Genomic DNA, 24,024 nt, shown 5'->3' on the forward strand with positions numbered 1-24,024 from the left:
CGCTCTCTCTCGTCCGTGACCTGCAATACTGCTTCATTTCGTGACCAATTCCTTTCCCTGAAGGCCTCGTCTTCAGAAAACTAAATAAAAAAAAACGCCAGATAGGAGAAACTTGGAAAAATGTTTGGAGCTTTCGCGTGATTAACGGTGCAACGTTGACCTTGCTCTGCGAAAGTTTAGACGAGTCAGCACACGAAAGATGTCCTGCTCGAAGATAAGATTATCTTGCACCGTGTTTTTTTGGTAACGAGCTCAAATCTTAACTGCAGCACCTGGGTGACAATTCAAGGCTCTTTTAGGGGCTGCTGGGATATTTAGAGTCGATAGCTAGCTTGTTTTTTTTTTTTTTTTTTGTAGCTCATTTGAATTATTACCTTTGTAACATTTTGCAACAATCTTTACCTTGAATCAAATGACAGCATTAATTTTATGACATCTCAACTTTTACCTGGCAGTCCTAAATTTGTGATAAAAAAAAATGCTAGCTCGCTCCCTTGTTAGCTTTGCGACCGAGGGCCGCGTTTGCTAAAACTAGCAAGTACAGCGGCCTTCAGGGACAAAAGGCGTATTAGACATATCGAACAAATTCACCGTGTGATTTTTTTTTTTAGACCAAAATAGTCTAAAAAAAAAAAAAAGAAAAAAAAAAATTTTAAGCTAGCTTCTTGATGTTTGCTAGCTTAGCGCCTTAGCATTGCATTTGCAATGACAATTAATGATTTGTCATAATTGGAAATATTTATAATAGCTGGCAAACGTCCACACATCACTAGCTTCATCTTCAACTGAATTTTTTTTTTATTTTTTTTTTAAAAGGACTAAACAGAATGTCACCCCAAATTATTTCATGGCCTTGTACGTTGCCAAGCGGTTTCAATGAATGAGAGTTTATAATCGGCGAGAACGTGGAAAGAATGGTGCCACTATGGAATTGCCTCGACAAGTCTCCTTTTGTGCGGCTGAACGCGAACAAGAATTCCGCCCACTTACGTTACAGTGCCAGGACACAACCGCAACGCTCCCATGTGACAAATCCACATTCGAGTTGGTTTCTTTCCACGCGATGCAATTCCCTTCCTATTCCTGCACTAAAACGCACTCAATAAATTCTCAGCGCCTTCGACCGCGCTTATCAGGAAAGTGCGAGTTAGTCAATGACAAGCGCATCAAAAACTAAAGCGAGAAGCTGTTACATAAGACGCACGCGTGGTCGCGGTTCGAGATATCGAGAGTTGATTTTAATCTCATCATCCGGTGGAGATCATCTCTTACCGATGACGACGAGGATGAAGAGGAAGGTGGCCACGCCGGCGGTGATGTAGAACATGATGCTGATGTGGTGGGCCAGCTCGTCCATGTCGTCCACGTTGGGCACCAGGATGGGGGGCACCAGGAACCCGATGGCGATTCCAAGCTGCGGATTGTACGGCATCGTTTTAATTACGGAACACTGTTTCATCACATCACTGGAACAAACAGAACAATACGATTTAAGTAGTACATGTACTCAAATTTCAGCCAACCCTTTATTCTATTATTTTTATCTGCCAATTGGAAAAAAAACAAAAAAAAATAAATAAATAAACTTTCACCTGAAGATACAGCAAACGGAAATTGTAAAATTTAAAAAGAAATATTTTTAAAATGGTATTATTTCTGATAACAACACTGTAATAATCAACTCAAAAAATGTCTGATATAAATAAATATCATAAATAAATAATTCTTCATATTCATGGATTATATACCCCCCCAAAGAATCGACATTTATTGAAAAATAAACACCTTACCCCTAATAGATGCATGATATTGTTCAAATTCCACAAGAAAAAAATAAATGTCATAAATAAAAATACCTGAATCCTAAAAGACACAAAGTCCTCAAGGCACAAATTAAAAAAAATAAATACCTGACCCTGAATAGTTACCTGGCTCTCACTGAGGAAATGAACGCCTTTCATCTATAAAAACAAAAATAAAACTCATTGACACCGAAAGGAGGCCTTTAACTCATTGTACAAAAATCTTCCCTTTTTTTTTTTCCATAGACTGCAGAAAAACAGACACGGGCTGCATGTCGACCTCAGTGTTCTCACACACGGTCACCAAAAATGCGACTCAGGCATCCTGTGACCCGAACAGACCTCGTGACCGACGACAGTCTTGCCAACCTGATTTCCAAGAACTCCGATAGAGCAGGCGGTGGACACCTCCATCTCCCCGAACCACACGGCCGCCAAATACGACGGGATCCCCAGGACAAACGCCGTGGCCACCGAGCACACAAACTGTCCCAAAAAAGCGAGCGGGAAAAGAGCGGGCCGGGCCCCGGCCGCTTTCATCCAGGCGCCGATGCAGTTGAAGGCCGAGCCCGCCAGCAGGACGTCGCGGACGCCGCGCTCGTCCAGGAGCCACAGCACGGGGAAGACCAGCGGCACGTAGGTGAGCGGGTAGACGAGCGACAGCCAATCGATGGCCGCGTCGCCGATGCCGTAGAACTTCATGAAGATGTCGCTGATGATGCCGTACTGAAGCCACATGACGGCGTTGCCGGCCGACACGGCGCCGAACAGGAAGAGCATGACCCAACGCCGCCGGTACAGTCTGGTGTCGGCGTTTCCGGTCTTTTCTACTCGACCCGCGAGCAAACACAAGTGGGACTCGCTGGGAGTCCACCGCACTGAAGCGAGGCCCGCCAAGAGGGTCTTGGCAGCCAACTTCTGCTTTTCTTCGGCCCTCCGAGGCGATTTTGCACGCTTGCCTTTTAAAGCGTTGTCCCCAGGCATGATGGAAGCGCTGCCCCGGCTTGTCCCTTGTCTTGAAAATTCCCGAGCGTGCCGTCTGCGTTTAGCCGGCAGTGTGTTAAATGCTTGCGTTCTAATTGTCAGAGTGGTGAGGATGCCTTCGTATAGGTCACATGGTGCTAAAAGAGCAACCGACGCACTTTTGGTTTACATTTTTAAAATCTCCAATACCTTCAATGCAATAAATGAATTACCCACCTTCAAATCACCTTGAATTTTGAAGTCCGATGGACTTTTTTTTTTTTTTTCTTTTAACGATGCTGCGGTCACATTAATTGTTGCACAGGTTAATGTTTGTTGAGAGGCGGCTGGAATGAGGCCAGCGTGTTATGATGAATGACTTTCCTGTGTGCTGATGGCAGACTTGCATGAAAAAAAAGGAGGGGGGGGGGGTGATGAAGTTTGTGGAGGAAAACATGACCTTGTCATGCTTGACTGGAAACCAGTAGCAGGAAGTCAGCAAACACACGTCATGATTAGATTTGTACTAAGCCATGAATATTTTTCTGACAACATATTACTCACCACATTTTAAAAAAAACATACAAATCGGCGCTCCTTAATTTGTCAGTTTTGCCTCGTCTCATGAAAAAGAGCGACAGTTGAAGAATGAAATGTCATTTTGTCCTTAGAACAGCAATTAGGTGAGTTTTTCAGCAAAAAGGACAGCATCTCCAAGGCCACTCACCTGATTCCCAAAGACGCCGATGGAGCAGGCGGTGGACACCTCGTTGGATCCGAACCAGACGGATGCGATCCTGGACGGCATGCCAAGGATGAAGACCTGCCCCAGCGAGCAGCAGAACTGACCCAGGAAGGTGACGGCGAACAGATGCTGCTGGACACTGCCCACCTTGAACCACGTCCCGGCACAGTTCAGCGCCGTGGCGGCCAGGGCGACCACCCGAAGCCCCTTCTTGTCCAGGAGCCACGTTACGGGGAAGATGAAGGGGATGTAGGTGAGCATGTAGATCATGGACATCCAGTCTATGGTGAAGGCGTCCACTTGGTAGAACTTCATGAAGATGTTGCTGATGATGCCGTACTGAATCCACTGGTACGAGTTGCACAGCGAGTAGGAACTGAAGAGGAGCACCATGATCCAGCGTCGCTTATACAAGCGCGTCTCCGAGGCGGGCTCATTCGGACCGCCCGGTGGCTGAAAACTCTCCGGTGCTTCCCCGGACTCCAACTTGACGTGCTTGTCCGCGTCACGCGGTTCCTCGCCGTGCTTTTTCTCCTCCGACTCCCCGCTCATGGCGAGCTCGTCCGTGCGTGTGCGAGTCGTTTAAAAAAACGCGCAAAATCGCACGTGGGACGTTTTAATAAAAACAAAAGAGAAACTGGAGGAATGATTTAAACGAAACACATGTTTCCAACGCGAACAACTTTTAAAAGAGGCGGGCTGAAGTCCACTGGAGTCTAGCGCCAAAGTTCCATTTGAATGGAGGTCGTCGTCTGTGGGGTCGAAGTTGCCTTGGCGCGGGTGCGAGTAGCAAAAAAAAAAAAAAAATAGGCGTCAATTTTGAACCGGGGGTGAGTCAAGTGAATCAGATAAAGACAGTTGCGGCATTCAGTTAAGACAAACACTCACGCACACGCAAACGCACACGCACCACCGCCACCTATCTGCCTCTTCCTCTCTCGAGCGTCAACACGTGGAGACAGCCTGACATCGTCCACGCGCTCACCGACCAACCCGAACTTAAAACCACTTTTGCGGGGCCGTTGCTCAAACTGGTCCAAGCCGAGAAACACGTGCGCCATTTTTGACTCGTCAGTAAACGTTAACCCATTTCAGAAGAAAAAGTTCAAAGACATCCGGGACATTTGTGATGTCGTTTGCTGACCGGAAGTAAGACAAACGGTGACTGAAAAGGAAAAAAAAAAAAGGGGGGTGGGATATTTGAATATATGCGTCCCCCACCTAGGGGCCGATCAACGTACTGCACTTTTTTTTCAAACGCGCACACTGACACAAACGAGAGACGAAAGTTGGTATAAAACTTAGTTTGGAATCAACGAAACAAGGATGGCGCGAACAATGGAAGGAAATACAGAAAGTAAGGATAAAGGAAGGAAGAGAAAAGGATAGCTGGGACGGGGAAAATAAGGAAAATTAGGTCATAAGGTAGGAGGAGGCAAGAAGGACGGATGGAAGGGGACAAGAATGGTGTGAGGAATAGGAAAGCTAGAAAGAAGGAAAGGATGAACATGAGTGGATGAAAGGGGGCAAGCATATATGAAAGTAAAGGAAGCAGAACAGATAAAACGAGGGAAGAATGTAAAGTAGGAAGCAAATAAGGGAGCCTGCTTGGAAACAATTGTGCAATTTAAAAAGGGAGGAAACCATGAAGCAAGAATGAAGGAAGCAAACGTGACCCAAATGAGGAGCGGAGATCCGGAGGGAATTTCAACATTTAATAAATATCTTCTTTCGTCAAACTTTGGCTCGACTTTACATTCGCGTTGTCAAACAATCAGTTTGGTCACAAAAAACATCTCCTGAGCTTTTGAGGTTTTCATTTACACACAAAGAACTACCCCCCCCCCCAAAAAAAACATAAAGACTTCATGATACCGCAAAAAATAAAAATAAAAAAGCAATTTTACAAATGAAGCAAATGAATAATCTGCAATGGTTCTTTCTCACAGTGTAAACAAAGACTGTTTGGTGGGTCATCAGAGTTTGTGATTGAATAAAACACAAAAAATAAAATAGGTACACCTGCACGTCAGTCTCTTTTACACACAAGAGCTCGCAAGATTGCCGCATCGGCGCTGAAATTAAAATAAAAGCCTCCAGGTGGGATCAAATACGCACGGTCCTTAGTTCCATCTGACGGCGTTGATATCACTGGAATCTTATCCAGCTCTCCTTCTGGAATGCATATGTAATTTGGACATTACCGTAGAGTTGGGCCATAGATCAAGCCTTGTGGAACATCTTGTGTTTTGTACTGTAATTGCACGCAATTGTGACATTTATGGAACGCGTACTTAATATTGACCCTTGTGGAACGCAACGCGTTTTATTTTGTACGGGAAAGCAACTGTGTCATTTATATCAATTGGACTTAGTAGTGAGCCTTGTGGAACCACGTTTTCTGCCGTTAAGGCGACCATTCGGGGGGTCATTCAGGTGTACCTATCTTACAGAGCGTCTGGGGATGAAACAGTTCTCAAGGGTGCTGACGTGACATGATCCATGACCATCCTGGTGGTGGGTTAGGGTCAGTGCTGGTAGTGTGGCACGGCGATGTGCTGGTGGTAGGCGGCGTGGTGATGGTGGTGAGGCGGGTACGGGAGGTCCGGGGTAGTCGGGGTGAGGCCCGCGCACTGCGGCTCATGGCTGCTCAGCACCGACGACAGGTACTTAGCCTCCTCCGTCAGCTGCTTCACCTCCTTCCTCAGTGCCGCGTTCTCTTTCTCCAGGCTCTCACTCTCCTGGGGAAGCAATAAAAAGCAGGGATGGGTCAGATTTTGGTTTAACTGCTTCTTTTAATGCCAAGTCATTTGAACATATAAAATTGACTTAGTATTGAGCCTTGAGGAACACCACATTTTTGACAGTACAGTGATATTTATAGAAAGAATAATGCAAAAATCTGTGGATCTTGTCTCGAGCCGTTGTGAAACACCATGTGAAGCCACTGTACTTGTTTTTCTCACAATTATGTGCATATCTATTCATACCAACGACTGTATATTGATTATCCTCGTTTTAGGAGCCAACCGTCAATTTTTAAGTTCCAGGTTTATAAATTCTCATGGAACGTTTCCAACAAATTTTCCAACCTCACGCACATTTCATGGCATTGCAAGTGATAGATAGAGCCGTTATCAGCACGTGCACTCACATATCTCCTGTTATCAGTGAAGAAGCGACGCCTAGGGTCATAATAACTGTCCTGATAAGAAAAACACAGATTTTTATTGAGATACTATTTAGAACCGTTTTACAACATGTCCTCCTTTATAAACAACATTCAATAACTACAATAGACATTCGCGCCCATATTAAACTGCCGTACCTTCCAATGTTGCTCAGTCAATTGGTAAAGGAGAAAATTGACAGAGCAGAGAACCTAAATTTGGATTTTTTATTTTTATTTTTGCAGAACGTGAGGTGGTGATGCCCAATTACAAATTCTGTGAAATAAAAAAATAAAAATAAATGAATAAATAAATAAAACTCATATAGCAATCGGAAAAAAAAGTTAATCACTTAAATCTAGCTTTTAGTTTGTATTAGTTTTGTGTTCATTTGGATATATATTAATGTGTGGACCAGAACATAAAATGTTATTTAGCTGCGTGTGTCAATGACAAGGTGAGTAGTCCACAAAAATAGATTTGTAGTGTCTTGTTCGCATTAGCCATTACCAAAACACATTTAAATTGATCGTGGTGAAACTGCCAAGTAAGCGACTTCCACTACAGGAAGTGGTGTGTTTTGTCTTTCACAATAAAAGCAACGTACAGGAAATGCTCGATATGAACGGTGTAAACGCTAATGTGCTAATTGCTAATGTAACAACGTTCTTGATAGAGTGCACTCACTTGATTGTTGTAAATTTCCAAGTGAACACATCCATAGGATAAAAATATTTAGTTTTCATTTTTTTTTCTCTCTTAAAAAAAAAAACACCCACGGGCTTACACACACAAAGCGTGAAGCCCCAGTACACGCTTCCTTCCTTCTTGTGGTTCTTTGTGAGCATGTACATTTAAAAAGAAGTGCTTTTAACAATCTCAGCATATATTCCTATTAGATTCACAACAGGGGTCATCGTTTCGTTTTACTTAAATACTTATTTTTATTTCTTAAACTAGAAATGCCTTTTTTTAAGTCCCTATTTTTTTAACGAATAGGCTGTTTAATAAATGGACCTTTGACACAGAGTAACCCTGCTATATTTAATTCGTGCAATTCGACAAAAATAAAAAATAAAAAATAAATAATATCAGGGAAAATCAAAACTAGAGTATAAAGCGATTTAAAGGCATTTTATTTAGACAGTTCTTATATCGGCTCTTTTGCCAAACCTGTGAACATTTTCATTCTCACATTACGTAGTTGTTTTTTTTTTTTGTTTTTTTTTTTAATATACCAGTCAGCATCGGTTGCAACCAGAACCAAAAGGTTACAAATTTCCCCAACATTTTGCACTTTTCCCACGAGTACATTTGAAAAGCATCTCAGGTGACTTACAGATCAGCTTTGATGTCAAGCAAGTAGAACAAAGTGCCTGAGAGAAGTTGCCGAGTGGGAGAAGTCTTCCACTGAGGTCGTCATCAAAAAGGTCATCGTCAACACCAAACCGTTTTATCGCTTATCTGCGGGTCGACGCAAGCTGCGGGCAAATCCCCGGCGTATGTGTCACCTGACTTCACCAAAGAGCGAACCGGTCGGCGTGTTTTGCGTTGCGTGCTCCTTTACAAGAAGCCGCTGCCCTCTTGACTCCTCTGCAGCGGCCCCATGACGTCATCTTTCAAAAGAAATTCTACTGTGCTGACGGGAAATGGCCGCAGTGCCATTCGGAGGGAAAATACACCTTCCTGTTTTTTGGGGGCATCAAGTCAAACCACACGAGCTAATCTCGGCACGCCCCCCCCCCCCCCACACCACCACCACTCTTGATGCTCAAGAATTAATTGAACATCGTAAAGATGAATCAATAATAAGATGCTCAAATGAATAATGATTGGTTCTAGTCAAATATCAAATAATTCAATTCAAATTTAGATTTAATTGAAAAAGTGTCATTCCAAGCGCATTAGCGTTGAAAAATGTTCTTCTTATTTTTACCATTAACAAAGTTGCTCTTGGATTTTATTGTATTTTTTTTTATTTACATTTTTATGTAGCATGTTGAGCTACATTTTTTTATCATCTTTTATCCACTGTGCTTTTTTTAATTTCTTTATTAATTTAGTGGGCTTGATTTCTGGTAATGTATTTATTGTTCTGGATCATTTTGAATGATTTATTTTATTTTTTTAAATCAACAGCATGTTTTTCACCCAATTTCGTTAAAAAATATTTTGGTATTTTTTTACATGAGCCATTGCCAAGCCATTCGCACAATCTCACCTCCAGGGGGTGCTATTGAGAAGCATCCTTCAACCAAAAACAACACTGCTTAAGGATTGTGTTTGGCGAAATATCCAATTAACTGCTGATGGCAAGAATTCAGGTTGTTTGCAACTGCTCTCATTTTTAGTTTTATTCTTAAAACACGCTTGTGACAACACCACCTGTTTCTTTCAGTGAGGCGTCCATGTTGTCAATCCCAAAACACGAGGTTGGCGATGAATTGATGTCAAGCTCGTCAGTTTAAAAAGCGTTTAACACAAACAATATCGTGACATAAACACGGCTTGGTTATGACTAAATGCTCATCGACTGTTGAACTCGGCGAAACCTCGGTGTACTCGCCTCTTCTCACTCACTTGCAGTTTGCAAAGGAGGTGCTGGAAACTGGCTGATGCCCACACGTGCTAATTTATTCGCGCGAGCGGCGTCCAAGTGTGCCGCCCGACAGAAGCCGTGACACATCGCCACATGGTCAGGTAGCATTTATGTAAAGGAAAGAAAAGCGAAGACCAAACTTGCTGCTTGAACGCTTCAAGACAGTCAAGTTGGAGTTACACGGAAAGACCCCATTTGTGAGAAGCACTAAACGCTTTACGAGTACTGATTTAACTGTTTAAAAAAAACTAATAAAAGTGTGTGATGTATTTAAGTGTAAAAGTAAAAATGTATTTTCACTTTCAATTACATGCAAGACAAATTTTGAGAAATTGGCATAAACGGGAATTAAAAAAACAAAAACAAAAAAACAAGTGTTAGCTAAATAGCACTGGCTAAGGCTTTTATGCTAAAAAAAATGCTACAGTAGCTAATGATAAGAATTATTTTTTTTTTTTACAGATTCGGCCGAGAATTTTTAAAAAATATTAACTCGTGTTTTTTTAGGCTGACAAAAGTCAACGCATCCTCCACCAAGCATTCCTGGAGCCAGCTGCTTTAAATTAGCAAACTGAGTAGCAGAAAAATGTGAAATTAGCCAGCGATTACGACCTCATTTGTACGTCAGGGTGCAGCAATTAAGCAATTAATCGTCAACTAATCGCTTGTTCATTTGATCAACAAAAAAAGTTATTGATGACACATTTTGAGACATGGTTGACCTTAAAGGGGACGTCAACCCTCCCAAAAAATTCTTGGCTATAATATGTTCTGTGCTGTAACACGTGGAAACATGCCATTGTGGTTCATAACTGAAGTAATACTTGTTCTTTACTTGACGGATTCCGAGCGATTGCGGATAGTAGTACATGTAAACGCACACTCGCGTGTCTCACCAGGTGGAGGCTGTCGGCCTTCTGCGTTTGCCTCATCCGGCTCTTCTGCGCCGCGATGCGGTTCTTCTCCCGTCGCATTACCTTCTTCATGTCGTCCGACGAGTTCTGCGCACAATCGAGGTCAGAATAAATGTCAGAATAGTCTCGTGAAGCTGCAGGTGAGATGTCAACTGCCTCTGATTGTCACGGATCTTTTTTTTTTTTTTTTGCTTGAGGATGCGACAAAAGTTCTCAAGAGAAATAGAAATCAGACAAATTTTGAGTTCGGTAAATACAACCTGTAAAATTAAAATGCTGTGGGGGGGCGTGAATTGCAATTAGATTTTTTTTTTCTCAAAATTGTGACCCAATCATCAGCATGTCACAGGCAACATAAATGAGCAAGCTTTTCAGAAACGGGGAGGAAATCTTTTTTTTTTTTTTTCCTAATCGACCCCCCCCCCCAACCGCATCGCGTCACCTGAGAGCCGACGAGATTGACTCAGGCGTCGCTACTGTCAAATGAGAATGAGCCGTTACGGGGTCGTGAGACAGGGTGTGACCTTGGCCCAACTGAAAGCTGATGTGGGCCGCAGCTCACGCCCAGACGCTCACACGCTCACACCAACCGCTGAACTGATTGATTCATTCCTACAGTGGGGCTTGTTTTGAAATTAGAACAACTTGAAAGTCGGCATTCATTAAATTATATATTTGAAAATTCTCTAAGTCAAAAGCTCCCCCTCCGAAAAGTTGCACAATTTGGAGTTCAACCAATTTTTGTCTTTTTTTTTGGTTCTTTTCCAATAAGTTTCACTTGACATTTATTTATTTATTTTTTTGGTTCTACAATTGAGTGACAGTAAGGAATGTTAAAATGTGACCATTAATAAAAGTGACAACGCTTACATTAGATCCCTTTAAATTATTTCCCATATGAGAATAAATGTGCCTTAAAATGAAAAAAAAAAAACAACAATTTAAATCAACTTGTTGTGTGACAACTTAAAAATGTGACTTAAGACTTTGCAATAGCGACACTTTTTGAAATGCTTTTTAAAAAGTCAACACTGTGTTCCATTTTGAAGTGCAACATTTCAACACGCCCCCTCCTCTAAAAAGTTTTCATTAATTTTACTTTGAAATGTTTTGTCATTATTTTTCATTCATTTTCACAACCAGCACTTTGTACTTGAGAGCTTCAAAATCTTTTTGGAGTAATTTTACTTGACTTTCTTGCACAATGACTTCCAATTGAATTTTCTTTTTTTTAATTGTTACGAATTTGCTTGTCCAGTTTTGGGGGAGTGCGGGAAGCAGCAGCAGCATCAGAGGAGCGAATTGGATGACTCTGTTGACACTTGCACACACAAAGTGTTCCCGACAACTCTCGTGTCATTCGCACTTCTGCCTTTGACAAAAGGCCGGTCGGACTGAGTGATGAATTCACACGCACGCGCGCAAAAGCTAGCCCCCCCCCCCCCTCCTTCAACTGGACTGCTGGCGAGTCCCACGTGTGCAAACGCGGGCAAAAAAAAAAGCGCGCCTACCTGCCTGCCTGCAGGTGACGGCGACCTGTAGCTTGCGTCGTTGCCGTCGGAGCCCTGAGCCATGGCCGCAAGCAGCAGCAGCAACAGCCTCCAAAAACGTGCGTCCACTTCGGCTTCGTGCGAGCGCGAGACAAGAATTTGCGTCGCCACTCAATGTCTTTTTCTTGCCTCTTCTCTGTCACTCCTCCCCTCCCTCCGCTCGCTCGCCCTGGGACTCTTTTGACAAGCTTCTGATGTGGTTTCTGGTAAAAAAGAACACAAAGGGGCGGAGTCATGGGGGGTGTTCACAAGTAATAATGCGTAAAAGTACAGAAATATAAAAAACTCATTCTGATTCCGCGGTGCATTGCGATATGGAAAAAATAAGATAAGACAAATGTGGCAACTTGGAGACCGCCCCCCTCCCTCCCTTTTTAGGCGCATAATGCTCGATGAAGTCTTACGGTCGAAACTCAAGCAGCGAAACGTTTCGAGTAAAAAGCCTCAAGGGAAGAAAACGAGCGTCCCCAAAACTGGTCGAGGATGACTGACTCGTTAATATTCGCAAATGTTCGGTGGTGGTTTCCAGCAGGCGCGCAGCTGACGTGCTGGGCTGGGCTCCCCGAGAGCGATTTGGGAATCCCTTTTTTGAGGGTTAAGAGAGACGGTATTTGTCATAAAATTGTTGAACGTCGTGCAATTAAGATAATTTAAATGTCATTGATCTGATATGTCCACAGCAAGAGGAAAACAGAACTGAAACTCAAGAAATGTGAATTCGAAGATTTGAAAAGAATTCATGCATGTTTGAAGACAATTGCTGAAAATGTGCAAGAGCAGCAATTTTGGTGTGTGACTGCGTTCAACTTTTTAACCATTTATTTATTGCCTCAAATGAGGTCTCTGGGGTTTGGCATTAAACACCCCCACCCCATTATGTAATAATGGCAAAGATGATTTAGAGCGCCTTGTTGTTGACCATGAGTGTGCACGAGGTTTAAATTAGGAATAGCATGCATTTTTCCCTTAAATACAAAAATTTAAAAAGCGAAAAAATACATTTTATTTTATATATATATTTTTTTACATTTTATTTTATATATATATTTTTTTACATTTTATTTTATATATATATTTTTTTTACATTTTATTTTAAAAATGCAAGTTAATTATATTTCATTTGCCAATCAGGCTAAGTAGCTCTTGTCAGAGTGAGAACACGATATTCTCGCAACACACCAAAAAAATAAATATCAGCAGCTAAACAGCTTTACTTGGCAGAAGTACAGCCCTCCTACACAAAAACGTGTCCCATCATCACAGCGATTTGTTATTAAGAGCTTGGACGAAGGCAGTCTTTTCCCAACATACTCAAGGAAAGCTGATTATACAAACAGTGACGCAGGGAAGGATACAAATACTGAGTGTTGGACAACAACAAAACAAGATTAAACATGGACTCGCTCTGCTCAAGAAATTGAAAAACAATTTTCATTGAACGGAGACTTTCATAGTGTCACTTCGATTTCACGAATTCAAAGAGTGAGAGTCTTAAAAAACTCTCACATGACGGGAAACCCCCCTTAAAAGGGAAAAAAAACACATGGAACAAAAGTGCAACAAAGTTTGTGAGTACAAGCCTCAATCATAATAAAGTTAATTAAAATTGGTTCTTAATCTTAACATTAAATATGCGCAGTTTGTAGCTTGTGACGTGATGACCCTGATCAAAAAATACACAAAAAAGGTAGGCATCCGTTTTGGCGCCCTCTGCAGGCCAGCAGCAACTAGCAACGTAAATATTTTAAAGTGTGGTTGGTGTCGTTGCGGTGGCTGGGCAGAGTGTGGCGCTGTTGTGTAGCTCAAACGACCTGACAAGATTTTTATTTTGTTGGAAGACATTTGGCTCGGGCTCACCGCACGCCGAGTCGGAACGTGATAGCGAAGAGCTATCGTAAATTGTGACGTCACAAGTCATGAATCGCTGCAGTGACAGGAAGCGACTCCATTTAACCTCTACAACGTCTGCCAACAGTTGGCAACTATTGCAAGTCTTTCACAACAGAATTCATGTTTTAGTTTACTCGTCAAAGTATCTCGATGTTTCTTGTTGCTAGGCAGATTAGCTCACCTGTAATCTTTATATAATTTACAGATTATCCCCAATTTGACTAATTTTAAATGATACATTTACAACTATTTTTTTAAAAATTGATTTAATAAAATAACATCAAATATAATTTAGGGTTAACATTAGCACAAATTTTCATTGGACGCTATCTAATTGGATGGTTTTAAATATTGATATTTTATTTACACATACAGCACAGACACAGAAACAAGTCAAATGTCCACGTTTTTCAAGTTTAAATCTGCTAGGAAACTTTTTGAAAACACACACAAAATGTTCAATTAACTGCACTGACAACAAAATTTAATGTTGAAAAGTTGTTGGGGATGATAAATACACCAAATCCCCGCCCCCCAATTCATAAAGTAATAAACACAGAAAAAAAAACTCACTAAAATCAACATTCACTGTCATCATATGCAATGTTAAAAAAAAACTGAATAATGTACAAGTTGAACTGAGATAAGAAAGCAGAAGTTGCATTCAATATTTTACTGGCCTGACAGCTTTGGCAAAACAAAAGGCCCGGCAACAAAGCAGTTTTTTTTTAATAAAAAACAAACAACAACAGCAACAAATGAATAAAAAATGTCGACATCTGCAGTCGTCTCAGAGTGGAGTCAAGACTTCATTAGCTAGGAGAAAAGAAATAAAAATAAATTTTAGTCACCGCCGTGGGTGCCCCAAGTGGTTTTAATGTAATCCGAATCTCGCGTCTCCAAAATGACTTTTTCTCCAGGACAAAATTTGTGAATAAGCATATTCTGACAAACGAGGCTTCCGGCCTACGACGACGACAGCAGCATTAATTCACCTGCTCTGTGTCTTGGTCCACTTCAGGGCGTGTCTGGGAGGCACAGACGTGTTGGGGTGGAAGAAGGTGCAGCCGTCTCGGTTACACTGGCTGGCAAAGTGACACGGCTGCCGGGAAACGCAAATACGTTGCAGAATGAATACATCTGACCGCACAGCGGGTTTGTTGTTCGATATGACAAGCCAATATTCGCCTCCTAATCTTTTACTTCTACTCAAAAGCTGTGCTGATCCAAAATCAACTCCAATATATCACAAATGGACACAAAATTTGAAGCGCAGCTTTTACGAGCATGCAAAACAAAATCACGAGTTACCTTAGGATGATAAAAAGGGCAGTCCATCTTCTTGCACTGAGGAAAGAAGCGGCACAGGCTCACTGTTTGCGCCGGTGGCGCCACTGAGGAAATAAAAACAAAACATTTTTTTTGCGTTAGAAACACGCGACATGGTGGAGGTGGCCCGTTACGGCACATTTATCTCGAGCACCTGGCCTGGCGGGCGGAGCCGCGGCACCTCTGCGGCTCACGTGGGTGTAAGGGCAGTCGGGTTTGCCGCACCTGGCGTCGTATTTACAGTTGGGATGGATGAAAAGGCATTTGTCGCCAAACTTGCACGTGGGGAACGTCCTGCGGCACAAACGCAACATTTAACTCTTTCAATGGCAGCCACTTGAAAAAAAAAAAAGTCATATTTAATAGTGTGCACTGGGATGTTTATGTGCGAACGTGTTTAAGTACATGAAATTCGTCACTGCTTTTAGTCTCTTTGCAGTGGCAAACACTTTAAGCAATCACAGGCAATTTTTTTTTTTTTTTACTTTCCCAGCTAAATAAACCACAAAGCACTCACTTGCAAGTTCTCGTCGGGTGGTGATAGGGACACTCGTCTCCGCTCTTGCACACCGGCCAGAACTTGCAGCGTTCCATCACTTTCATCTTTTTGGAAGGCGCAGAGTCGACGTCAAACATGTCAACTTCCATCGGGTCCTCTGTTCAAAGACAAGCGGAGAAGAAGAAAAAATAAAATAGTGCTTGTTGCATCACAGTCAAACAATTTGCACTTTTAATTTAGATAAGAAAATGAATCAAGCAGCTGATTTTATTTTTTTTTGAACAGATGTCACATCCCAGTAGCTTGATCTTGTGTACCTAATGACGTGTCCATTGAGTGCACGTCGAGACCTCCCAGCGACGGACCTTGATGCAGCCTTTGAAGGACGCCGACTTTGGACTTGACGTCTTCCAGCTCCATTTCGGACTCGGCCAGGTTCCCCAGCGGGCTCGGGACGCCCTCCAGTGTCACGATGAACTTAGGGCTGGAGGCGCTTTCCTTCTCCTTGCTGGTGTCAAAACAAAACAAAAAAAAAATCAGTAACAAAAGGAAACGACTCAAACGCATGAAGCATTCGCACACCTGGCCTGCACGGTGCGCGGCAAAGCGAGCTCGTCTTTCTGCTTGCGATCCTGCTGCTGACTTTGGCTTTCGTCCAGCTGCGGGCGACTCACGACGAAGGAGCGCGTGTCGAACTGCTTCGTCGCGCCGCTCGCTGCCGAGAAAGCAGAAAGGGACACTGATGAAACACTCGGACAATCACAGCGACAAAAGAAGAAAGCATTCTCACTCACATTCGGAATGTTGGAAAATTTCAAGTCTTAAATAAGACGAGAAGCTACAAACTGGAGCTGATTTTTTAACTTCTTGGTGCACCATTCTGCGGCAATTTATTTAGCTGAAAAGATAATAAAATACTCACAGTTGTCTCTCTTGTCTCGATCGTTGCGCTGTGGTACGTCCGACGGGGAATGTGAAGCCGCCGATTGGGAAGCAGCTGATGACAAACACGCAATAAGTTTACCTGGTTTTATTTTCACATTTTCTTTCGGATTATTTTCATTCTCAAGCAAATAATGAAGGCCAAGGAGACATATTTGATGAAAAATAAATAAATAAATAAAAATATAATAAAATTAAATGCCAGATCCTTGGCGCAATACACTAAATTGCCTCAAGGTGGCGCCAAAGTATCACTTGAATTGCTTCGGACACAAAAACAGTGAAAAGATGATTTCATCGTTGAATATCAGATTGCATTATTTACAAAAAAAATAAATAAAAAAAATAATAAAATTTGCTGAAGGCATCACAAACGACAAACACGCAATTGACTGCATGTCGTGCGCGAAAGCCCCGACGTACCGAGAGCTCTGCCGGGCTGCTCTTCAGGCGTGTACGACATCAGCTGGATGGCGGCCGTCATCTCGTCGTCTCTGGCCAGGCGAGCCCGAGGCGCCACGGGAACCGTCTGCCTCTGCGGCACTGCGTCCAAAGCGGTCGAGTCAAGCGGACGGAAGGGAGGAGGAGGAGAATGGCGTGTGTGCGTGAAAGCAAATGAGCGGACGTACGTATCGGGAAGGTCGTCGTCTTGCTGATGGAGTCCTGCGCCTCAGAGATGGCCTTCAGGATCAGATTCCTGTTGGCTTGCTTGGCTGGCGGGAGGGACGGCCTGAAATTTAAGAACAGGCTCGAGGTGAGGAAAGTCATTTTGGTTGAAGGGCCGACAGAGCGAGATGAACAGAAGCAGACTGACTTGCGCTCTGGTTTGGACGGCAGCAACACCCGACTGGAGAGGCCTCGGCCGCCGTAGCTGGCATCTTCCTCCTCCTCGTCCACGTCGTCGCTTTCGTCGTCCGAGTCGCGGTTGACTCGCACCACCGAGCTCACGACGGGCGCCTTGCGTTTCCGAGACAACTCCTCCTGAAGACCGCACAGAACATTCGAACATTCTTGCTTGGCATATTTTTTTTTTTTTGCCCAAAAACATTTCACTGCCAATAAAGTCAAATCCATCTTTTTTTTTTTTTTTTTACCCTGCTGGACGCGCCTCTGGAGGTTCTGCTGCTCCTGCTCTCTTGATGCCTCCCGTGTGACGATCCCTCGACGGAACGCGTCGCGTTGCTCAGCTTGCTGTGGCCGGGCCGGTAGAGTTCCACGGAAGGTCGACTGGCACCGCCGCGAGCTCGCCTCTGGGCGGCGGCCGTCTCCGCGGGCTCCTCGCCGAAGTCGTCGTCCATCTCCGGCTTGATGTCGATGACCGCCTCGGACGGGAGGAGCTCCATGAGGGGCTTGACGGCCGACGTCAGGCGGGAGGCGCCCTTCTCCGCGCTGCCACGCCTGACAGGAAATCATTGAAATGTCTTTCATCTGTTCCGGGCCGCCAACCCAAGTAAATATTTTCTTTTGAGAAAAAAAAAATGTTCGTCACCTATTTTCATGGGCGGGGCTGCGCGGTTCCGTCCTATCAGAGCGGGGGTTGGACTCGTAATCTTCCGTCCTCGTGGCGAGCATGCCGCCGACTGACTGCTGCTCCTGTCTGACAGCGGCGGGCTCTGCAAAATTATGGACTCATGTCGTTATTTTCCTCATTTCCGCATGAGGGAACGCAAGAAAGAGCGAGACCTACCCACTGCGACGGTCCTCAACTTCTCCAGGACGCCGTGCAGCCTCAAATGAATCAAGGAGCGTTATTAGATAACACGAGCCGCACCGAACACCAATTTGTGTCGTTGTCTTACCAGGCTGTGAACTTGATGGTGTTGTTTCCCAAGAAAAGCGAGAGATCGTCAGACATCTGTTGGGAGGTTTTCTTGTTGGCTACCATCACCATGATGTAATCTGGGAGCTCCTCGTCTGAAAAGACAAAAATTCACGACAACGGGCAGCGTTTGGTTGCTTATAGCGCAGATCCGTCCAGTGAGCTCTCGGTTTATGATGTTCCTCGGCATAGCAGATCGCAGACAGCAAATGTGGAGCTAGAATCGCGCGGCGGTGAAAGAATACATGGCGCTACTCTTAACGCATCTTGGTGGTAAACTGTGGCACGCTTATTAACTTAATTTGCTCAAAGACTGTGAATCAAAGGCTATTGTCCTCTTTGAAAATGATAGAGTATAATGAATCCATTCCCGTTAAATGATTTTAATTCCAAAGAAATACCAAAACAATTGATCTTTTTGAATTATCATGTTTTGTTATGTCCCCCCCCCCAGATAATTTTTTTTTCAAATCAACCTAAATGCTTTTTAACATGTGTGGTAAAACAAAAAAACAAACTTGCTCTTTCTATGATTTCACACTGCATGCCTTTTTGCACATTCCTTAAAGTTTTATAAGATCGTTTGAAAGCCACTTTGAACATGCGTAATTACGACTTTTTACAATACGTGACATGTCCTCAAAAGGGATCCCGGGATGACGAAGCACTCGTCTAACAAAGCCTTTTCAAATATTCCCTGCAACTATGACAACGTTCCACAGAGTGATCGTCGATTATTGATTCAACCCGAATTACGAACACATTTGCCATGAAAACGTCGTAAACCGAGAGCGCCTGCCCGACTACTTACCAATGTAGGCACCGAGCTCCTGAAGCTTGCCTTTAATTGCAGCCTGCAAACAGAAGCACAGCACAAAACAGTCGACAAAGCGAAGGCCAATTACTTCCTTCCTTTTTCTTTTCCAACAGCGCCACATCGTGTTGAGCAAACAAGAAAACCTAAACAAGCAGCCCGATCGCCATGTTGCCATTTAGCCCGGCAAATTAGCAGCCCCATTTTAAGCGAGCGCAATTCTCCGCTAAAAGAAAAACATGAGCAATTCTCACGTCCAACTCGTCCCTTGTATTCAGGCAACTCACTCTTATTTTCTTGCTGATTTCTGCGCCAATCTCCATGACTGGGTCGTCGACAGGACGTGGACGTGGACGAGTTGAAAGGTTTCGCAAGGTATCTAGCAGCTAGCCGCAACCGCTAACTAAGCAGCACCGGATGAGACGTAAAGGAGAGTCACGTGACCAGCGACGGAAGCCGGATGGACGGAATGCGCAGTAGAACAAAAAAATAAAAATAACTAGCACCGAGGAGACTGTTTTACTTTGCTAACTTCGCTCATTTTTAATGACTGCTCCTACACATCGAAAATTGTTCTACGTGCAAACGTCTATTAATGTTCCATTCATCCATAAAAAAAAACTGTGCTGGATCATGGCCTTGAGTGACTTATTTAGAAGTATTGGATAAAATAGTAAAACCCTTAAAATATCTTAAAAAAAGAAACCCTTTACCCTCCTCCTAGAAGTAATCTTTGCGAAACATATTCTTTTGTGAAACATTGAACTACAATACCTTGTACTTCTTATATTAGCCACAAGATGGCAGAAGAAACAACGGAATAGAAATCTGGGGTTATTTCAGGGAATTGCTCAATTTGAATAACGTATAATGATGATATCATACTCTGTCTGATAAATAAGCACCTTTGAGGAAAATAGATATATAAATAAAATGATAAAATGTCTATTGTTGCAGTCGATGTGCTGTATTGTTGAAAGACACTTGGTTGCCTCGATGTAACAAAGACGCAAAAAAAATACTGGACACCCCAGTGTGAAAAAAGGTGTTTTTGTCCTGAAAGATTGTTTCCTGTTTTGAAGCATTTCACTGACGGGCCAACAATAGTGGGAAGGATCCGGCCGGTCGTCTAGACAAACGTCTCACACGAGCAAGTCTGCTTGTCTGCTTGCCGTTCTGCTTTGTTCACGCACCGTCGGTGCCTGTCAAGGCCAACTTGAAACGCGTCTTATCATCATTTTTTTCCCGAATCAAAGACGAAATGAAAGCAGCCCTGAATGAACGAAGCAGTATGAGTTGATATTTACTTTTCAGACAGACTTTTAAAAGAAAATGTCTTGAAATGCCACCAGCGAAAGTGCAGTACCACGTTTTGACCACTCGGAGGCAGCACAACGAACCATCAAAACAACCACGAGTCACCTTTTTGACCCGATGGCCGTTAAACAAGACATATTACGGGCAACTGACAAAATCCGAGTTCTCGTATCTCAAATCATCTTTCCTCATTGAAATGAATCAGCGTGTCATGAATCATTTCCCGCCTCTTTTGAGGAGGGTGGCACTTATATCCAAGATGTTCACTTTCAGTCATCTGAACGCACGTGACTTGCCTGCATCGGGCCGCGTGACGTCTGAGAAAAGTCATTTACAATCCAGCCGCACTCGTTCCACGCATGTACTGTACAATTGTTCCACGCTAGGGCCCACTTCCCTTTTTTTTTGGACGGGGCATCAGCTGCCTCTCAAGAAGCAGCGACGGGTCCGGTAACTTGGCAAGGTGGGCATTAAAAAGTTAGCGGAGGTAATTCTTTGCACCTTGCCGGGACAATCGCAGGAAACTTGATCGGGTTTTTCCCGGATGAGGTGACACACACATGTGTGATTGAAGCTGCTGCAGCTGGTGGTCACTTTCACATTCGTGGAGCACATCACACAAAACACACAGCACGTTGAGAGAGGTGAAATAAATAAATAATAAAAATAAAACCATGAACAAATACCAACAACTTGAGCGAGTTTGCTTTCATTTCATCAGAAATGGATCGTGTTCACTTCTGTCCAATGCAGAGTCTTGTAAGCTCATCATTTATTTAAAGAATTCTATCAAAGTAATTAAAAAAAAAAATCTAAAAAGGAAAAGAGGTAAGAATTCTGCTGTCGCACGGGTTGTTTTAATCTTGTCAGGACCGAGCGACTGATTATGTTCTGATGCAAGCTTTGCGTCCGTTTGACTTTAATTAGCGTTGTAGCAGGGTGCCCGCGTCTTTTCTTTTCACTTTTTTTTTTTTTTCATTCCGGGAGGGGAGAGGGGTCCGAAAAGAACCAGACGACCCACGCTGGGCCAGTTTATCACTCACGCTGACGAGCTAATCTTTATTTGAACCGATATTCCGCATTCACTTCCTGACGGCTATAAAAAAGACTGTGACTTCCAGATTAATTACCTTTGCGCGGACTTGGCTGCATCAATAAAGCTGTTGGACACGCTACACCGAACGTTCGGCAGGCTTATCTCGCCCCCCCGCCCCGGCCGGACTGGATAGGCCCCTCCTCTGTAGATTAGAAGTGCGAAATGATGAGAAACAGTTTTTTTTCATCCTCCCCAAAAAACAAAAACAAGCCTGTTTTATGTTGCTTTATAGGAAGGTTTGAACGCATGTTGAGATGAAAACATCGTCAACATCAACTCGGCGGCGGCAAAAGCGAGAGCGAGCGAACAGTGGCAGGAAGTCATCGGCCAAAGCCGGACGGCGCAAAAATGAGAGATCTTATTGTGCGTTTGTTTCCTCGCGGAGGAAAGCGCTCGTCACTTGCCATCCTCGCAGTTCTCGCCTCGTCTGTCGGCGACGTGCCTCGGGGGCGGGGACAAACCGGAGGCCGACTCTCACAATGGCATCAAAGGACGCCGCAACAATGGGAACTTTTAAACTTTTAGACCTGGATCGTCCAATTAATCGGACGATATGAGCGCTTTTAAAATCGGGAAAAAAATCGTTTTTTGTTGATTTTTTTCCCCCTGGATTTTTAGACAAACACATGACAAGACAAAGGTAACGTTCAAACGTTCCCAAAAATCGGATTTTTCTCTCTTGTAAAGTTCTGTTCTTTAATTTAAAAATTAAGAGACCAAAAATGAAATTATTTGATATTTTTTCAAATTAATTGGCCCATCAAACTGTCATCAAAGTTTTAGTCTTAAAAAGGCGACTGAGGACAAGGCACTTGTCCCACACGTTATTGGTGCCGCATCTTGGTACGCTTTCAAGTCAATCGTCTCAGTAATTTGCAAAAAACAGACTCGGCAAAACCCGTGGAGAAGTGTGCTGAGTAGAATATTGTGCAGACACTGTGGGCTTAATCATCGAATTATGGAAATGGCTGTCAATTGAAGTGCACATGAAAAGCTCTCACGGAACACTTTTTTTTTTTTTTTACAGCACACACACACACGCTGGGTGTCAGAGGCATAAAGATCAGCTCCGAGTCTGCTGGTGTAAATCCTGCCTGACAGGACTGCTGAGATAGCTGCTGCGTCCACGGCAACGCTCGCCCGCCTCTCTTCAGTCCACACGGCAACAAAGCTCACGCCGTCCACCAATCAGCACGCTGCAAAGGTGACAGGCCGCAGCCAGGTCCTCCTTTGTCGCTATGGCTGCTGCCTCCTATTTTGTTCCCCGTCGTCTTTGCGTCGTCTATTGTGAGAGAGAGCGAGACGTCGCGCAACACACGCCCACTTTGTGTCTTGAAGTGGCGTCGACGCGGCGCCATCCAGACGTGTGCGCAAACACGTACGGCGGCAAACGTTGGATTGAATTTGCGCCTGCCCATTTGCATGAGTCTATTTGTCAGATTGTCTGCACGTCAACCTAAGTTGACATTGTGGTGGCTCATGGGCTACTTTTAATTTCATTTCTCGTGAGAACAACCAGATAATAAACCCCTAAAAAAACTAAAAAAAACCCCCAAAAAACACACAAATTTGTTTAGCAGCGCTCCACAGTCTCCACTTGGCTGCAGCCCTAACTCACTCTCTGTAAGGTAATTAATTACAGAAGACCCTCATTTTCTGCCTTTTTATAAATACTGCATATACATAATTGAGTAATAACAAACAGAAAATTCAAAAAAGCTAATGTTAGCTTAGCTGTGTGCCGCAGTCTCCATTTGGTTGCAGCACGCCCTCACTTGATGCAAAGTAACTACAGGACGCCATCATTATCCGCCTTTGTATATATCGATGCACTTAGTAACACACCCCAAAAAAAAAAAACTCACAAATGCCAATGTTAGCTTAGCTCTGCTCCACAGTCTCCACTTGGCTGCAGCACTCCCGCAATCTCTCCTTGGATACGATTTGTTTCCGTGCCGAGCAGTAAATACGGCGAACGCCTGCATATTCGCAGTTCACCTTTTGCAGGTGTTTTATCATTTTTATACTCAGGCCATAGCCTTGTCTAGTATAAAAGTAGTGCTTTGCCGCTATCTTGTGGCATCTATAGGCACTTCTTAAAAAAAATAAATAAAAAAATAACTTTTAGGTGAGGCGTTTTTTGCGTGAACTGGGAGAAATTCACATGCGCTGCTGGTCAATAGAGGGCGCTGCCGCGCTAGGATCCCGCTCAACAATTTAGCTAAGTCACATTCAATCAGATTAATAATAAAAATGAAAATTAATATTGAAATAAAATGATTACAAATGAGATGTGAAAGAATATATAGTCTGTAAAATAATTTAGATTTTTTGATGCAACTTCTGCTTTTCAGTCGCCAATGTAAACAGAACGACTTAGCTAAGTTTTCGATTTAGCCAAGCAAGCGACAAGTCCTCAAACTGCTGACTTGAGTCGGACTCGAGTCAAGTCGCGTGACTCCGGTCCCTCCATATCAATTACCGGCAGATTTTCACTAATTGCGGCAGGACTTGTTCTTGATCTTCCCGCCGAAAAATGAGCAAATAAAAAATTAAATAAAAAAAAAAATCGGAT

At 43.4% G+C, this 24,024-nt stretch overlaps 3 protein-coding genes across 7 annotated transcripts in view; all 3 read right to left on the minus strand.

The window, feature by feature from the left end:
• The window catches only part of flvcr2b (FLVCR choline and putative heme transporter 2b), a 38,131-nt gene extending 33,572 nt beyond the window's left edge, over nt 1–4,559 (minus strand). For 3 of the 5 annotated variants that reach the window (XM_088285787.1, XM_088285785.1, XM_088285784.1), the window contains exons 1-2: nt 2,172–2,818; nt 1,273–1,414 (exon numbers count right to left, since the gene is read on the minus strand). In XM_088285787.1, the coding sequence (XP_088141913.1) occupies nt 1,273–1,414; nt 2,172–2,786 (757 nt within the window). In that variant the 5' untranslated portion in view covers nt 2,787–2,818. Of the gene's footprint in view, nt 1–1,272; nt 1,415–2,171; nt 2,819–3,492 lie in introns of those variants that run through there. The other 2 variants (XM_088285788.1, XM_088285786.1) reach the window with 1 other exon arrangement.
• Nucleotides 4,560–5,365: 806 nt separating this feature from the next.
• Nucleotides 5,366–11,933, minus strand: batf (basic leucine zipper ATF-like transcription factor). The gene is made up of 3 exons (XM_088286556.1): nt 11,705–11,933; nt 10,176–10,280; nt 5,366–6,251 (listed from the first exon to the last, which is right to left on the minus strand). Exons 1-3 carry the CDS (start codon nt 11,765–11,767, stop codon nt 6,039–6,041), a joined length of 381 nt encoding a protein of 126 aa, XP_088142682.1. The 5' UTR covers nt 11,768–11,933; the 3' UTR covers nt 5,366–6,038.
• A 2,167-nt stretch (nt 11,934–14,100) lies between these two features.
• Nucleotides 14,101–19,494, minus strand: zc3h14 (zinc finger CCCH-type containing 14). The gene is made up of 17 exons (XM_088286979.1): nt 19,324–19,494; nt 19,034–19,076; nt 18,203–18,317; nt 18,091–18,131; nt 17,893–18,016; nt 17,498–17,801; nt 17,218–17,384; nt 17,033–17,133; nt 16,827–16,946; nt 16,384–16,458; nt 16,044–16,176; nt 15,779–15,969; nt 15,480–15,618; nt 15,117–15,256; nt 14,945–15,027; nt 14,629–14,735; nt 14,101–14,449 (listed from the first exon to the last, which is right to left on the minus strand). Exons 1-17 carry the CDS (start codon nt 19,357–19,359, stop codon nt 14,446–14,448), a joined length of 1,923 nt encoding a protein of 640 aa, XP_088143105.1. The 5' UTR covers nt 19,360–19,494; the 3' UTR covers nt 14,101–14,445.
• Between the last annotated feature and the right edge of the window lie 4,530 nt (nt 19,495–24,024).

Source organism: Idiotropiscis lumnitzeri, chromosome 21 (assembly GCF_059441095.1).
Source record: "Idiotropiscis lumnitzeri isolate Australia: NSW breed Sydney's pygmy pipehorse chromosome 21, RoL_Ilum_1.0, whole genome shotgun sequence".
In the NCBI taxonomy this organism is placed as follows: Eukaryota; Metazoa; Chordata; class Actinopteri; order Syngnathiformes; family Syngnathidae; genus Idiotropiscis; species Idiotropiscis lumnitzeri.

Excerpts from the sequence above, each read along its gene's own strand:
- zc3h14 (XM_088286979.1), bottom strand. The coding sequence starts at position 19,359 with ATGGAGATTGGCGCAGAAATCAGCAAGAAAATAAGA. Across the intron at positions 17,134-17,217 it reads CCGTCCAAACCAGAGCGCAA|GCCGTCCCTCCCGCCAGCCA; the intron begins GTCAGTCTGCTT and ends CTTAAATTTCAG. Across the intron at positions 15,619-15,778 it reads CTCAATGGACACGTCATTAG|AGGACCCGATGGAAGTTGAC; the intron begins GTACACAAGATC and ends GTCTTTGAACAG.
- batf (XM_088286556.1), bottom strand. The coding sequence starts at position 11,767 with ATGGCTCAGGGCTCCGACGGCAACGACGCAAGCTACAGGTCGCCGTCA. Across the intron at positions 10,281-11,704 it reads CGTCACCTGCAGGCAGGCAG|AACTCGTCGGACGACATGAA; the intron begins GTAGGCGCGCTT and ends GATTGTGCGCAG. Across the intron at positions 6,252-10,175 it reads AGGCCGACAGCCTCCACCTG|GAGAGTGAGAGCCTGGAGAA; the intron begins GTGAGACACGCG and ends TTGCTTCCCCAG.